Source organism: Sarcophilus harrisii, chromosome 3, assembly GCF_902635505.1.
Source record: "Sarcophilus harrisii chromosome 3, mSarHar1.11, whole genome shotgun sequence".
In the NCBI taxonomy this organism is placed as follows: Eukaryota; Metazoa; Chordata; class Mammalia; order Dasyuromorphia; family Dasyuridae; genus Sarcophilus; species Sarcophilus harrisii.
The window spans coordinates 533,063,785-533,080,326 of NC_045428.1; the positions used below are offsets into that span (position 1 = coordinate 533,063,785).

Below are 16,542 nucleotides of genomic sequence, written 5' to 3' on the forward strand. Positions count from 1 at the left end.
CTCACCCTCTGGGTAAACTCTGTAACAGCAATATTCCTGAATTGTTTTGCAGAAGCCCCAGGTAGATGGAGAACATTACAACTGGCCAAAGTTGGAGAAAATGGGTGGCCATTCAAGAGTGGCTGATTATTCCTCTCTGACAATTAAGGAATGTAAATTTCTTGATGGGATTCAATTGCCTCTTGTAATCTTGGCTAGAATACCAGAACCATCCTGTTTGATCTTCATAGAAGGGGAATCAAACCTCTATTAATTGCATAGGGAGAGAGAAAAACAAACTTCCCTTTTGGGAAAGGGGCTCAATGCTAACTTGATTGGTGTTACTGGCAGCAAACAGATGTCTCAGGTTAAACTGGTTATCTTGGTGGCTAGCAGCAAGAATGAATAACAACATACCATTTATAACATGCTTTTAAATATACTAGAATGGGCAGCTGGATTCTTGAGCTTAGAACTGAACTGAAAAATGAGACTTGAAAATGTAAGGAATAAGGTCAATTACATAAAGGAAATTATATAATTACTATTAATAGAATAGAAATATTAATATTATCAAACATATTCTATATAGAAATATAATATAAATTACATAATTAATAAAATAGAAATATTAAATGTCATGTCAAATATTATTTCATACTTTCCCAACTAGTTCACTGAGAAAACAGCTTCCTTATATCTCCAGTTGATATATAAATTATCAAATAACATCCAATCTACCCACTTTTAGGACTGACTCACCAGGATTCAAAAATGACCTACAAAATACAAAAATGACATACAAGATACAAAAATTTTCTTTATAAAACTGTCCATCGCTTCATAGTGTCTTTCTCCTTCTTACTGCTAACTTTTTACCGTGCTAAACTTCTCTGTGGATTTAGCTTGCCAATCAATGGCACACTCATACTTCATAAAATTCTTTTAGTAGATTCTTCCAAAGTCCTTTCCTTGGTAACCCTATTGCTCCCCCAAATCAATTTCATAGTCACCACTCCTTGTATCTAGTTTACCTCTTCATTTTGTCTGTAACCTCCTCTCATAAATAATTCTTATCTTTGCCAAAGAGAATGGCCATTGTTAATTCTTCACATGACTGAACCCCAACATTTTGTGCCTACATCAATCTCATCATTTGGTGCCTATACCTCAAACACATCAAGAAAACACTAAAAAGTTCATTAAAATGAAAAAGGAAGGGGAGTTTGGGGACAAAGAATTTATGGAAAAAGTGGGGATTCTGGAAAAGAGTGGGGTATGAGAGAAAAAAAGGTGAGAGTGGGAAATAGTCTGGGCACATGCAAGGAAAATGTGGTGGTCCTGATTACATGGAGAAGTTGTTTGACCTTTATTCTCAAAGAGAACCATGACATCAGAAAGGTATTGCCATGACATGCAAGTGAAATGGATTTAAATGAGGGAGGGCTGTGCAAGATCACCTGCCTCACTTTTCCCTCCAGAGCCAAATGAGCACAGTGGTCCAGCTGTGGATCAGGATGACTGGAGATGGCCCTGGATGCTGTGGGAGACTTTGGCCTTTTTAAGCTAAAATCTTCCACAGATTTCCATTTGACTGAGGCCAGACCCATTTAGGGATTAAGACTAAACAGAAATTGAGGCAAAATAATGACCTCTTTTATCTAGTCCAAAAATAAAATAAAAACAATATTTATAAGTAAATAAGCAAATAAACAAATAAATAGAAATGACAGGGAAAGGCCTTCAAGTTTTCTAGCCAAACAGAAATGGATGTGGAGAAATAATGAGGAAGGATGGAAGGGGCGGGAAATGAACTAGCAGGAATTTTCATACACACAAACACATAGGAAAGCTCTGGAAGGAGAACAGAGTTGAGAAGAAAGTGACTTAAAAGAGCCACTGAGAAGGCATCTAAAAGGGCTTTGATGGAGTAGAATCATGAAAGAGGAAAAGTGAGAGGGCTGGGAATTCTTTCCTATTGGTCTGTCACTCCTAAGGGAGAGTGTGAAAAAAAAAAAAAGGTAAAGGAGATGCTATAGGTAGGGGGATTCAGTGCAACAGGGATCTAGGAGGAAACAAAGACTGAAGGAGGGGTAAGACTTGAGAGTGGGGCTAAGGAGCAGTATGAGGGGTAGGCTGGGCCTTAAACATTTTGCTTTCCTTCATTTCCATCATTTCTCCATTTGTCTAATGATTGTGTTCTTCTTCAAGCTTCCAAAAGGGCAAGATAATGCAGATAGAAGGAAGAAGACCCTAGTGGAGAAAAGGGAAATCAAGGTAGGCATGAGAGTAAGTGCTTGTTCTTTTGAAGTGTTCTATGGATGAAGATATTTTCCACAAGAGTTGGCAATATGGATATTCATAACCTGAAACTTCAAAGGATCAAAAGAAGGTACACATACAAACACACACACACACACACACGCACACACACAACCACAAGCAGTTACTACAGATCCATCTAACTCTCCATTTGGGGTTTCTCTCTTGATTTAGGATTGCCAATGTAAATATTAAGTCCAGCATTCTGTCCGATGTGTGGCCTTTGTCAGTCTTTCATTCTGTCTGTTTCTTCTCCTTACAACCACCATAGTCTATTAAATGCCAATGTTTGCTTCAAGGGTATATCCATGAAGTTTTATTGTGTTTCAGTAAATGAAAGATAGTATTAGTTATGAGTAGATCATGAGATGCACAAGTCTTCAGTAGTAAAAGACCACTGCCATTGTTGTTTCCAATTCCATTTCTTCCAAGGACTCCCTACCATGTCTGGTAGTCTGACATTAAAGTTATCCAGAATTATAATTCCTTTGACACATTGATAATGAAATGCTCCAGGTCTTCATTAAATTTTTCTTTGATCTCATCAGGTTTTGTCATGGTGGGAGTATAGACACTGATATTGTGGCATGAAGTTTTCTAGCAATCACATTGTCAAGAGTCTGTCATTCATTCTTTTTATTAATCATACAATTAATTTTTATTAATCATACAAGCTTGCTTACTACATTAGTTTTGAGTGCTTTATGATGCCACTTCAGAAAAACATTTATCCAGCTCTGCTTCAGTAATCTGGCCTTCGTTTTCCAGCTTAATTTCACTTAGGGCAACTATTTGGATAACATATCTGCTGGGTTCTCTTACAATAAGTGCTGTTTATCTTTAAGGTCTACTAGATTTTGTCAGGGTCTATAATTGTGTGCACATTCCACCTCCCAATGATGGATGGAATCATTTTGACTAAAGTTTTTGTACATTTGTGTGTGTGTGTGTGTGTGTGTGTGTGTGTATTTTTGATTGTAGCATCAAAATCAGACCTGCCATGATAAACAGGCCCTAGTTGGGTAATCAGACAATTTTTAGAATACCTTTTCTAGCTTCTTCCTTACATCAAGAGATGAGCAGTATGGTCCTTAAAATGACTTCTCAGACATCCATGGGATTGCCAAATCCCACTGCTGCTTCCAGTGAAAAGAAGACCCTATAGTTGGGCCATCTGTGTACAGAGTTGTGACTTCACTTCCCAGTATATCTGCACCTGCTGTTTCGTCACTTTCTTATCACCACAAGAAAGAGATAAGTAAAAATGGCAAAGTGATAATGAATGATGTTTTTTCATTCATGCATTTATTAGATTTCAGTGAGGCAGAGCTTTTCCAGTATCACGATAGTCTAATGGCAAGACAAAATCAAGATGACACTAAGCTCTGAGTACTCCATAGCACCTGCTTCAGCTGTCTTCACAAATTGTCTATTCACTCAATTTTCCAGAGGAAGTTTTCCCATACTTGGAATAAGCAGCCTCCCTTCCTCAATTCACTGAAGGATTTGAATCTCCTCTATTACTCTTAATTTGGTTTAGCCCATCTGCTGAAATGGTTTATTGGGATGTGGCCACTGCTCATGCTTCAGCTTCTTTGGGCCACAAATGAGCGTTAAGTGGACCAGGTAGATACAAAAGGAAAAAGCAATTCTGAAAGGTGGAGGATATGTTCAGGGAAGACTAGGACCATTAGTGTGGGCTGTGGGGCCTTTTCAGGACCATAATGATTCTTATTTAAATAAAGAAGCTGGTAAACTGTTTTGCTAGTAATTATGTTGCATTGTAAAGTGTTTGAGCCAACGATTTGGAATTAATCTGGGAAATTTTTTTTTTCAACTAGTTTTTCTAAGAGGTTAAAATTTTAGTCATCTTCATTGATATGAATGTTCTATCATTCATCACATTAGGAATATGTAAGTTTTCTAGTTTCTTCTTTAATTCAAATTTCATCTTTATTGGATTGGACCACTTGATATCACATGGACATCTAGAAATTTTTCACGTCCTTCTTCAGTGACTCTTTCTTCCTCCTGATTCATTTGCTCAGAACTGTGGTAAAGTTTTTGGTTGATATTGAATTGTTGATTTGTTCATTAATTACTTAAACTCCTTATATCCAAACAACTTCCTATTTTTTTATTTCAATTTCTAATGAAAAAAAAAGTAGAATTTTTTATGTGTTTCTATTATTTCATTATTATTTTCCATATTTGTTGTTATTACTACTGCTATTATCTTTAAGTGGGTAAGATAATTTTCAGTCTTCTCTTAGGCATATCAAATAGATTGTAACATGATTTTCTAATGCTGTTTCACAAACCTTTAATAGCTCTCTGTAAGTTACTTCTGATTCTTACCCTATCCTGATCTTTTTTTAATATGTTGCCCTACATCATTCTTGATTAAGTTTTTGTATCTTACAAATATTCTGAGAAATTATTTTCATTCATGATAGCTATAGCAGTTATTAGCTTTTTAAAAATTTATTTGCCAGCTAGATTCATAACATCAAACAATAATAACAAGAAAAGTACAGTTTTTGGTATTGTTATTATCAATATTTTTATCATTTCATTATAACTATTATAGGTGCATTTCAAATTTTTCTTCCTCAGACACAGGCCCAGGAGAGAAGATCCCCACATAATAGAGGTATAAGAAGTCACAGACAATAAGGAAGGCTGTTTTCCATAGACAGTCATAAGGGAGAATCCTATTAAACTGACAAATTAACTCAGCTTCTCTTTTCAGAGGTACCCTCTCCAGAGAGTTCTCTTCTGCCTTAAAATAAAGCCTAGAGGTTTAGAAATCATCCTCATTTCTACTCTTTGCTTGGGTTATGTAAGGAGGTCAGACCATTAGTGGTTTCTCCCTAATGCAGGAGATTGGTGAGTATAAGGAGCAGATTCAAAAGAGATCTTTCCCTTATGTCATAGTTCTTTTTGAGAACCAAGGAGAAACAGCAACAACAGAGACATTAGGGAAATGCTGCCATGACATATAAGTAAATTGGATTTAAGTGAGTGAGGACTATGCAAAGTCTCTAGCCTTTTTCTCCTCTAGAGTCATCTGGTCTAGTGGCCAGATATAAATCAGAATGACTGGAGATGAACTCCATGCAGAGTGGGAGACCTTGGCCTTTTTAAACTAAAGATCTTTAACAGTTCTCACATTGACTGAGGCAACATTCATTCATAAGTTTAGGTAAAAAATAAGACAGAAAAATGTCTTTTTTTAACCTAGTCAAAAAGCAAACAAAATTATGGGAGGGGAAGACCCTTAAAGTTTTTGGCCAAAATAGAAATAATTATTATTTACAATCACTCGGTCAATTAGAGCCCAAGCAATAGTCAAGTGGGGCTTGGCCTGGGACATGTTCTTGGTCAATTAATGAGAGCTGAGTGATTTGGGTTTAAGGCACAATTCTATCCTATAAGCCCCAACACATCATGTAATGTTTCAATGATCAAAATTTGCATTCCTTTGGGCAGAGCATCTATAGGTAAGGGTAATAAGTCTTATGGGGACAGAGGGAAAGGAAAGAAAGAAAGGAAGAAAGGTAACAATTTCGGTGAGTAGTAGTAAGAGCTACCCCACTGAGGATCCACTAGAATAGGCTAGTTGGGCAATACAAACTCAACTTCTTTCCTATGTTCCTTCCTTCCTTCCTTCCTTCCCTTCCCTTCCCTTCCCTTTCCTTCCCTCTCCCTCCCTCCTTCCCTCTTCTTTCCTTCTTTCTTTTCTTCTTTCCTTCCTTCCTTTCCTTAAAAGATTCTCAATTTTTTTCCAACCTCTACAAGATAGCTTGCTGAATGATAGATAGTAGATAGATAGATATTAATTCATTTTTCCCTTGTATCACATTAAAGTTTTAAAATTTTGCCTAAATATTGAACTTTTGAAATATATATTTTTTCAGATTCTGTTCCACATCTTCTGGGTTTGTTTGTTTGTTTGTTTGTTTTTGCCATTAGTTAGGCGATATGGTTTCCACTTTTTATACTTAATTTACTGGCTAAATAATGATGTACTTTTCTAATAGCCTTTCCCCAGACTTCCAAAAACTCTTTAGAATTACTTCTGCCATGATGGTGCTTGATGCTTGTCCTTAAGAACATTCTGTGGTGGCTTTATCCTTCATTTTATAGTTCTTAAATTGTAGTATGTGAGTCCCAAGAGGTTTAAATTTGTTTTTCTCTTTGCTAAACTGTTAAATTCATCACTATGTTATCTTCAAATAGCTTACTTGTGGCACATTATTGATTTAATATTCTAATATTGTTGGCTCATTTAATTTCTTTTTTGTAGGCCCTCATTTTATTCACTTTGTCATGTGTTTACAAAATTCTACCTTTTTTTCTGGTGTTTATCTTGCTCCTCATTGAGGGTATTTATACATTTTTGCTTCTGATTCTTTTAGTTATTTTGTTGGTGTTCATGATTTAGTATTTCTTTTTAAAATTATGTTGAAGGGTTTTTTTAGGTAGTTTGTTGTGGGGTGGAGTTCTATTCATGATTTCAAAGGTAATGTCCATCTTGCAACTTTTTTCTATTTTACAAATGAATGAGAAAATTAAAATCATTTATGACATATTTGCTACATTCCAGGCATGTATTTCTGAAATTACTGCCTTCCTCATAATATCCTTCTAATCCCTTGCCTATCCCACTAATAATCCTCCTCTTCCTCTTCTTTCTTCCTCTTCTTCCTTCTCCTTCTTTTATCTTTCTTCTCTTCTTCCTCATCATTAAAACTCATTACTTTTATTTTATTTTTCTAATTACATATAAAAACAATATTGCTATACCTGGGCATAATGTTCTCCTATTTTGTTCATTTTATTTTGCATCAGTTCTTTCCAGGTTTTTCTGAGAGCATACTGCTCATCATTTCTTATAGTAGAATAGTATGGCATTATAATCAGATACCACAATTAACTGATAGTCATTCCCTCAATTTTTTGCAATCACAAAAAGAACCATGATAAATATTTTTGTAATTATAAGTCTTTTTTGTTTTTTGTTTTGCTTATTTGGTTTTTATCTTTTTGAGATACAGTCCTAGTAATGTATTGCTGGATCAAAGGGTATACAGTTTTTTAGCCTTTTGGGTATAGTTCCTAATTTGTCTTCAGAATGGTTGAATCAATGAATAATTCCACCAACAGTGCCTTAGTTTCCCAATTTTCCCATATCCCCTTCAAAATTTATTATTTTCTTTTTCTGTCATCTTAGCCAATCTGATATGTGTGAGGTGATAACTCAGAGTTGTTTGGGTTTGCATTTCTCTAATCAACAGTGATAAACAGTTATTAAAAAAAAACATAAACAGTTTTGAATTCTTCATCTGAAAATTGCCTGTTCATATTCTTTGACAATTTATCAATTGGAGAATGACTTGTATTCTTATAAATTTGACTCAGTTCTCTAAATATTTGAAAAATGAAGTCTTTAATATACTTGCTGAAAAAAATTCCTCACTTTTCTGCTTTTTTCCCCCTAATCTTGGTTGCATTATTTTATTTTCAATTTAACATAATTAAAATTATCTAGATTACATCTTGTGATGTTCTCTTTCTCTTGATTGGCTTTAAATTTTTCCCTTATCTATACCTCTGACAGGTAAACTATTCCATGCTCTCCTAATTTACTTATAATATCAGTTTTTACATCTAAATCATTTTTCATTTCCACTTTATATTGGTTTACAGAATGAGATGTTTGTCTATACTTAGTATCTACCATACTGTTTTATATTTTTCCAAAAGTTTTTGTCTAAAAGCAAGTTCTTATCTCAAAAGCTTAATGTTTTGGATTTGTCAAACACTAAAGTACTATGGTCACATTATTATTTGTTAAATTTAATATTTATTTATTATAATATATTTAATTATTAAGTAGAATTTAAGGAATTCTACCTAATCTTTCCCACTGATTCACCACTCTTCTTCTTAGACAATACCAACTAGTTTTTGATGATTACTACTTTATAAAATATTTCAAAATCTGATACAATTACATGAAAAAATTATTCCTTAATATTCTTGACCTTTTTTTCTTCCATATGAATTTTGTTATTATTTTCTCTACCTTAATAAAATATTTTTTGATTGTTTGATTGATAGAGTACTTAATAAGTAGATTAATTTAGGTAGAATTTCAATTTTATTATATTGGCTTGACCTATCCATGAGCAATAATATTTTCCCAATTATTTAGACCTAATTTATTTGTGTGAAAAGTGTTTTGTGTTTATGTTCATATAATTCTTGGGTTTATCTTGGCAAGTAGATTCCTGTCATTTGTATTGCAATTATTTAAAAAGGATTTTTATTTCTATCTCTTGTTGCTGCACTTTGTTGGTAATGTGTAGAAATGCTGATGATTTATGAAGATTTAGATTATAACCTACAACTTTTCTAAAGTTGTTAATTATTCAAACAGTTTTTAAATTGATCCTGTAATTATATTATCATATCATCTTCAAAGAGTGATAGTTTTGTTTCCTCATTGCCCATTTTTATTCTTTAAATTTATTTTTCTTTTATTACTATAATTACTTTAAATACAATGTTGAATAATAGTGGTATTAATGGGCATCTTTACTTCACCTATAATCTTATTGGGCAGGTTTCCAGTTTACCCCATTACACATAATACTTGCTGGTGGTTTTAGATAGATATTACTTATCATTTTAAAGAAAGATCCATTTATTTCCATGTTCTCTAGTTCTTCTTCTTGTTAATTTAAAGGTATGAGGTTTGTATTTTGACAAAAGCTTTTTCTGCATCTATTGAGATAAACATGCAATTTATTTTGGCTTTATAATCGATATGGTCAACAATGGCAATAACTTCCCTGATACTGAACCAGCCCTGCAGTCATGGCATAAATTCTACCTGGTAATAGCTCATGATTATTATGAAATATTGCTGTAGTCTCCTTGATAGTATTTTATTTAATATTTTTATGTCAATATTTATTAAGGAAATTGATCTAAATTTTTTTGCTCTGTTTTGCTATTCGCAATTTAGGGATCAGCATCATATTTGTGTTATTAAAGTAATTTTGGGACAGTTCATTTTTTGCTAATTTCCCCAAATAGTCTGTTTAGCACTGGGATTAATTGTTCTTTAAATGTTGGGTGGAATTCTATTACATTCATATACCATAACTTACATAGCCATTCCCCAACTGATGGGCATCTACTCAGTTTCCAGATCCTTGCTACTACAAAAAGGGTTGCTACAAACATTTTTGTACATGCGAGTCCTTTTCCCTTTTTTATGATCTCTTTGGGATACAGACCCAGTAGAGACACTATGGGATCAAAGGGTGTGCACAGTTTGATAGATGTTTGGGCATAATTTGGTTGGATTAGTTTATAATTCCACCAACAATATTTTAGTATACCAGTTTTTCCATATCCCTTCCAACATTCATCATTATCTTTTCCTGTCACCTTACCCAATCCAAGAGGTGTGAAGTGTTTTAATTTGCATTTCTCTCAGAGTTGTCTTAATTTGCATTTCTCTAATCAATAGTGAGTTAGAGCATTTTTCATATGACTATTTTTCATATGGTTTTTATTTCTTTGAAAATTGCCTGTTTCTATCCTTTGATCATTTATAAATTGGAAACTGGCTTGTATTTTTATAAATTTGATTTATCCCATTCACATTTACTATTAAAATTACTAACTCTGTATTTCCCACCATCCTTTTTTTCCTAAGTTATACTCCCCCTCCCAAGTTATACATTTTTCTCTTTCATGACTCACCAATATTTTGCTTCTGAGCACTATCTGCCCTTTCTTTTTTCAGCTCCTCCCTTCTTACTTATCCCTTTCCCCTTTTACTTATGCTCTCCCTTCTATTAGTCTCCTCCTTTTCTTTTCCCTTTCCCTTCCTACTACTCTAAAGGGGGAGACACGCTCTCTGAGCCAAATTTGACGAGATTAAGGTTCAAAAAAGCTCACCCACATCCCTTTTCCCCCTCAACTATAATAATCTTTTTTGACTCTTCATGTGATGCAATTTACCCCATTTACCCCTTCCCCTTTCCTCTTCTTCTAGTACAACCACTTTTCTACCCTTGGTTTCTTTTTTATATTATCATATTAAAGTCAACTTATACCTATAGCCTCTAAGTATATCCTTAGCAAAGAAACAGTTCTCAAGAGTTAAACATACCATCCTCCCATTTAGGTATATAAACATTTTAAACCTTTAAAAAACATAATTTTTTCTTCCCTTTTTACCTTCTTATACTTTTCTTGAGTTCTGCATTTGAAAATCATGTTTTATGTTCAGTTTTGGTCTTTTCACCAAAGATAATCAAAAATCCCTTATTTCATTGAATGTCCATCTTTTCTCCTAAAATATATGCTTAGTTTTACTGGAGAGTTGATTCTTGGCTGCAGTCCAATCTCCTTTGCCCTCTAGAATATTTTCCAGACCCTTTGATCCTTTAAAATGGAAGCTTCTTGGTCCTGGGTAATCCTGATTGTGGCTCCTTAGTATTTGAATTGTTTCTTTCTGGATGCTTGTGGTATTTTTTCTTAATTTTATTATTCTGGAATTTATTCCTTGGAGTTTTCATTTTGGAATATCTATCAGATGTTGATTGGTGGATTCTTTCAATAGTTATTTTATCCTCTGGTTTTAGGTAATTAGGGCAGTTTTCCTTGATGATTTCTTAAAAGATGTTGTTCTAGGCTCTTTTTTAAACCATGGTTTTCAGGTAGTCTAATAATTCTTAGATTTTCTTTCTGGATCTATTTTCCAAGTCAATTATTTTTCCAATGGGGAATTTTACACTTTCTTTTATTTTCTTTTCATTTTTTCGGTTTTGTTTGAGTGATTCTTGATGTTTCATTGAATTGTTAACTTCTACCTGTCTAATTCTGATTTTTAGAGAATTATTTTCTTCAGTTAGCTTTTTTACCTTTCTTTGGATTAGACCAATTGTACTTTTAAAGAAGTTGTTTTGTTCCCTGAATTTTTTTCCATTTCACCAATTTTATTTTTAAGGAATTATTTTATTTTTCTATTTCCCCATTTTATTTTAAAGAAATTGTTCTCTTTACCTATTTCACCAATTCTACATTTCAAGGGGTTGTTTTCTTTTTCCATTTTGCCAAATACTTTTTTAATTTTATTTATTTATTTATTTATTTTTTTGCTGAGGCAATTGGGGTTAAGTGATTTGCCCAGAGTCATACAGCAAGGAAGTGTTCATTTGAATTCAAGTCCTCTTGACTTCAGGGCTGGCCGCTCTCTTCACTCCACTACCTATCTGCCCCCTACCAAATCTATTTTTTAAGATATGATTTTTTCTACATTTTTCCCCATTTCATCTAATATATTTTTAAAAAGGAGTTGTTTTCCTCAATCATTTTCTGTGTTTCCTTTTCCAAACTTCAAAGCTCTCCTTTCTTCTCCCCATTTTTATTCTAACTCTCTTTTAAGATCCTTTTTGAATTCTTCTAAGAGAGCCTTTTAAGTTGGAGATGAATTTATATCCCTCTTTGAGGCTTCATCTTTTTATTTTTCATCATTTTACTTTTAGTGAACTTAGAGTTTGAGTTATGTTTTTCCCTGCCTCTATATAGCTATCTATGGTCAGAGGTCTTTTTGCTTTTTCCTCATTATTAAAAGTTAAGTTCTGTTCCTATGAAACAGGGGAGATTATTCCAAGCTTCCTCTGTAGGGAGAAAGTGGCTTCTTACTCTCCTGGAAGGGTGTTGTTATGGGGGTCGCTCACTGCACAGGATGGGTCTGACTAAGTTCTACCTGTTATGCTGGGGTTCAGGTGCTGTTTGCAGTTCTGTAATTCTGTAGGAGGTCTCACAGCTAGACTACTGAGCTAGTGGCCTTCTGAACCAGGCCAGAGTAGCCAATGCTGCTATATTTTGGCTAAGAGCTTCCTACTATATTCCTCACATGGTGCCTCTCTGCCCTAATCTAAATTGTGCCTGCACTGGGCCACATCTCTTCCTGTCCATTTGAAACAGAACTTTACTGAAATCTTCCAAAATATCATCTGCTGGAAGTTTGTTATACTTCCAATATTTGTGGGTTTTGTCACTCTAAAAATCTATTCAGAGACTTGATCTAGTGTTGATTCTAAGGTAGCCAGGAATAGCTCGTGCAAAGTCTTGTCTACTCTCAGCCATGTTGACTCCACCCCCCAGGAACTCTATTTTGGGGGCTGAGTATGGAGGGGCCTGTGACTTATTCACATTTTCTATGAGGCTAAGCATGTAGATTTTTTGGCTTTGTTGACTTCTCCTGAGTTTATGTTTTGATATTCTCTTTCACCATACTAAAATTTATATGAACAAGTCATTTTTATTATTTTTTTTATTGCTTACTAATTTTTACAGATTTTTAATTTTTCTTTTACTTTTGCCTTTATGTCAAAGTTGGACTCTGTTCCCAGAATGGAGATTTTTTTTTTTGTATAGATCTTTTCAGAGCTAGTTGTGAGAATCTATGTTTTCAGCTTTTCTAAGGTGGTATGATCTAAAGAAAGGAATATTTGCTACTCTTCTGAGCTATATTCTGGTGTGTGAGCAATAACAAGCATTCTTTTCCACTATGAAATTGTGACTAGAATTCTGCTCCCCATGTAGTTCCAAACTCTGGTGTTTTGGGTGTCTCCTCTTCCTGGGACTGCAACCTAGAACTATGACCTAGGACTGCGACCTAGATCCACATAATGGGTAATGCTTTTGTACCAAAGGCCATTGTAGGAATTTTCTAACTAGTAGTCCAACTTCTTTATCATCTGTGAAATGAAAACTTCTGAAGCCAATGCTCAAGGATAATTTTGTGCTGTCTGGCTAGAACATTTCCTAGACTGCACTCCATTTTTACCCAGGTGCGATAGATTCTACCTATTGAACTTCTAAGTTGTCTTGGGGTAGAAAATTATTTTGCTTTGTACTTTTGTGTTTCTTTTGTTCCAGAATTCATTTTGAGGCTTTATTTGAAATTGTATGGAGGAGAATTTTGGAAAGCTTAGGCAAATCTTTCCCTTTTCCCTGCCATTTTAGTTCTATCACCTCTGAACTGAATCTTAAAGGAAGCCAGGAGGCAGTGGTGAGGAAGGAAAACATTCTCTAAATGAGGGTAAGTCAGCACAAATTCACAGATTTTAGAGTCTGTTAGAAGCATGTACAAAGTCCAGAGAAATTGAATCAAAGAGTTTAGGGATGAGAGTAAAGGATAAGAAAAATAAAAAAGTAAAAATAGGCCAGGTTATAAAAACACTCTACATAACAAAGTATTTTCTGTTTGATCTTGGAGATAGTGGGGAATCATTGACATTTATAGATTTAGGGGAATGACATGGTGAAACTTCCAAATCACTTTGGAAACTGAATAGATGATGGATTAGAATGGGCAGAGATCTCAATCAAAGAGATGAATTAGAAATTTATTGCAATAATCCAGACATGAAGTGATGAGAATACAAGTGTATTGTATATGTGAATACAGAAGAGAAATCACATATGAGAGATGATGTGAAGGTAAGGATCACAAGACTTGGTAATAGATTACAAATAAGCAATAGGTACAAGACAGGAATCAAGAATGATGCTGACATTGTAGTGCAGTCATTTGGAGGATAAATAAGCACTCAGTAATACAGAAGTTTTGAAGTGGGAAGTTTTTCTGTAAAAAGATGAGTTCTAATTTTTATACATTGAGTTAGAGAAGCTTATGGACCATCCAATTTATTATATACAAATTAGAGTTGTTAATGAAAAATTAGTGCTCATGATAGAGATCCAGGCCTATTTTTATTATTATTTAGTCATGTCCAACTCTTCATGACTCCATTTGGAATTTTCTTGGCAAAGATATGAGAGTGGCTTGCCATTTCCTTCTCCAGCTCATTTGGTAACTAAGGCAGAGTTAAGTGATTTGACTAGAGTCACATAGCTAGTAAGTGTATGAGGCCACGTTTGAACTTAGGAAGTTGAATCATCCCAACAACAAACTGAGCACTCAATCCATTGTGCCACCTAGCTGCCCAATAAAATTTATAGATCTGGTTATTATTTACATAAAGATGATAGATAACTCAATCTATGAGAAATAATGGAATCACCAAGTGAGATACTGTAGTAGGATAAAAAAAAGCCCTGAAATGTATTCACTGAGTGTTTCTGTTATGTTTTCACACTTATTAAAACAGCACCAAGGAATATAAACTCTGTTATGCATCATAATGACATTCCTCTATACTGTCATTATCGTACCCCTACAACATGTTCAATGGGCAAATAATTATTTTTTTTAAAGATAATTTTCATGTTCCTCTGTAAATCTAAACTTTTCCATACTAAAAGCCCTAGTTTCATTATTCATTTTTCAAATAGCAGATTTGAAAGCCCTTATGTTTCTGGTATTCTTATTAAATCTAATAATTTTCTAAATGCTCCATAATATATTGTTATCATTCTTTAACCACGGAATTTAGAAATAAACATAACTCCCTCCAGAACCACCACTGCTGCTTCCACCTCCTGCCATTGTCATTCCCATATTTTTTTCTTAATTCTACAGTCACACTAATTAATTATTTAACTTAAAGGAACCTTCTAATATGCTTTAAATTATCACAAGATCTGTACATGGGAAGATAATATTCTTTGATATATATTCTGATATATATTCGGGTTATAATGTGAAAAATGAGATGGGGACAATAAAGTGACCGTGTTGTATATATCAATTGAACAATAAGGAAAAGGTATATTATATCAAGGTTCTGCTATAAATATCCATAATTGCTTTTCTTTTTTTTTTTTCATTTTGCAGACTTGGGATTTTTCCATTTGAATAATACCTTCTTAATTCACCATGTTGGCTTTGCCAAACAACACAGCCATATCTCTGACCTTCTTTTTAACGGGAATTCCAGGACTGGAAGATAATCATATCTGGGTCTCTATTCCTTTTTGTTGTCTTTATGCCATTGCTCTCTCAGGAAACAGCATGATTCTGTTTGTCATTATTACTAAACAGAGCCTGCATGAGCCCATGTATTATTTTCTCTTCATGTTGTCAGCCACTGATGCATGCTTATCCCTATCCACACTGCCAACAACTTTAGGTGTCTTCTGGTTTAATGCTCGAGAGATTACTTTAGATTCTTGCATTGGTCAATTATTTTTCATTCATTTCCTGACTGTTATGGAGTCTTCAGTTTTGTTGGCCATGTCCTTTGATCGTTTTATTGCTATTTGTGACCCTCTCAGATATGTCACAATCCTAACTCCAGCCAGAATTATAAAATTTGGATTGATGATGGTACTTAGAGGTGTTCTTGTGATGACTCCAGTGCTCCTGCTTCTTAAACGCTTGTCATTCTGCAATAATAGTATCCTTTCTCACTCTTACTGTTACCATCCTGATGTGATAAAACATTCTTGTTCAAATATCAAGGCCAATAGCATATATGGATTAATTGCAATATTTTTAACATTTGGCTTGGATGTTCCTTTGATTGTCCTTTCCTATGTTCTAATCATTCATTCTTTGCTCACCATTGCATCCCCTAAGGAACGACACAAAGCCTTCAGCACTTGTGTTTCTCACATTGGTGCCATTTCCATCTTCTATATACCTCTTATCATTTTGTCCAGTGTCCATAGGTGGGGTCACAAAGCACCTCCATATGTTCATACCATCATGTCCACTGCATTTCTTCTTCTGCCCCCTGTACTGAACCCAATTATTTATAGCATTAAAACCAAGGAGATCCGCAAAGTCATCCTCAACATTTTCTGAAGAATGGAAATCAGATCAAATTCAGTTAATTTATAAGTGAACTCATAGCTTAGGAAAAATGATATAATTCTATTAATATACCTTCTGTTCTTTAAAGTGAATAAATCCTTTCATTTGTTCTTTTATTCTACCTCAATTCCAAGTTTTATCTTCAACCTCACCTTATTAGTTTGTGGTAGAAAATTATAGGAAATAAGGAAAAGCAATCTAGTCAATACATAGCAAACAAAACAAAACACAATTTCTAGATAATTCCAGAAATAGATAACTGAATCATGGCAAGGATGTAAGAAATTATTTTAGTTTAATCCATTCATTCTTGCATTTAATCTTGATCTTTCAGCACCTTTAAACATACATATAGAGTCCCTCCAAAAGAAAAGTAATTGAAAATCTGTGAAAATATTTTCTCAATAAAAATAAAGACTACAAAT

At 34.0% G+C, this 16,542-nt stretch overlaps 1 protein-coding gene across 1 annotated transcript; it reads left to right on the top strand.

Moving 5' to 3' along the window:
* Positions 1-15,163: 15,163 nt before the first annotated feature.
* LOC100923595 (olfactory receptor 51F1-like) lies at positions 15,164-16,108 on the top strand. The gene has a single exon (XM_003764758.2). It carries the CDS (start codon positions 15,179-15,181, stop codon positions 16,106-16,108), a length of 930 nt encoding a protein of 309 aa, XP_003764806.1. The 5' UTR covers positions 15,164-15,178.
* Positions 16,109-16,542: the final 434 nt, after the last annotated feature.

Coding starts and splice junctions, on each gene's coding strand:
- LOC100923595 (XM_003764758.2), top strand. CDS start 15,179: ATGTTGGCTTTGCCAAACAACACAGCCATATCTCTGACCTTCTTTTTA.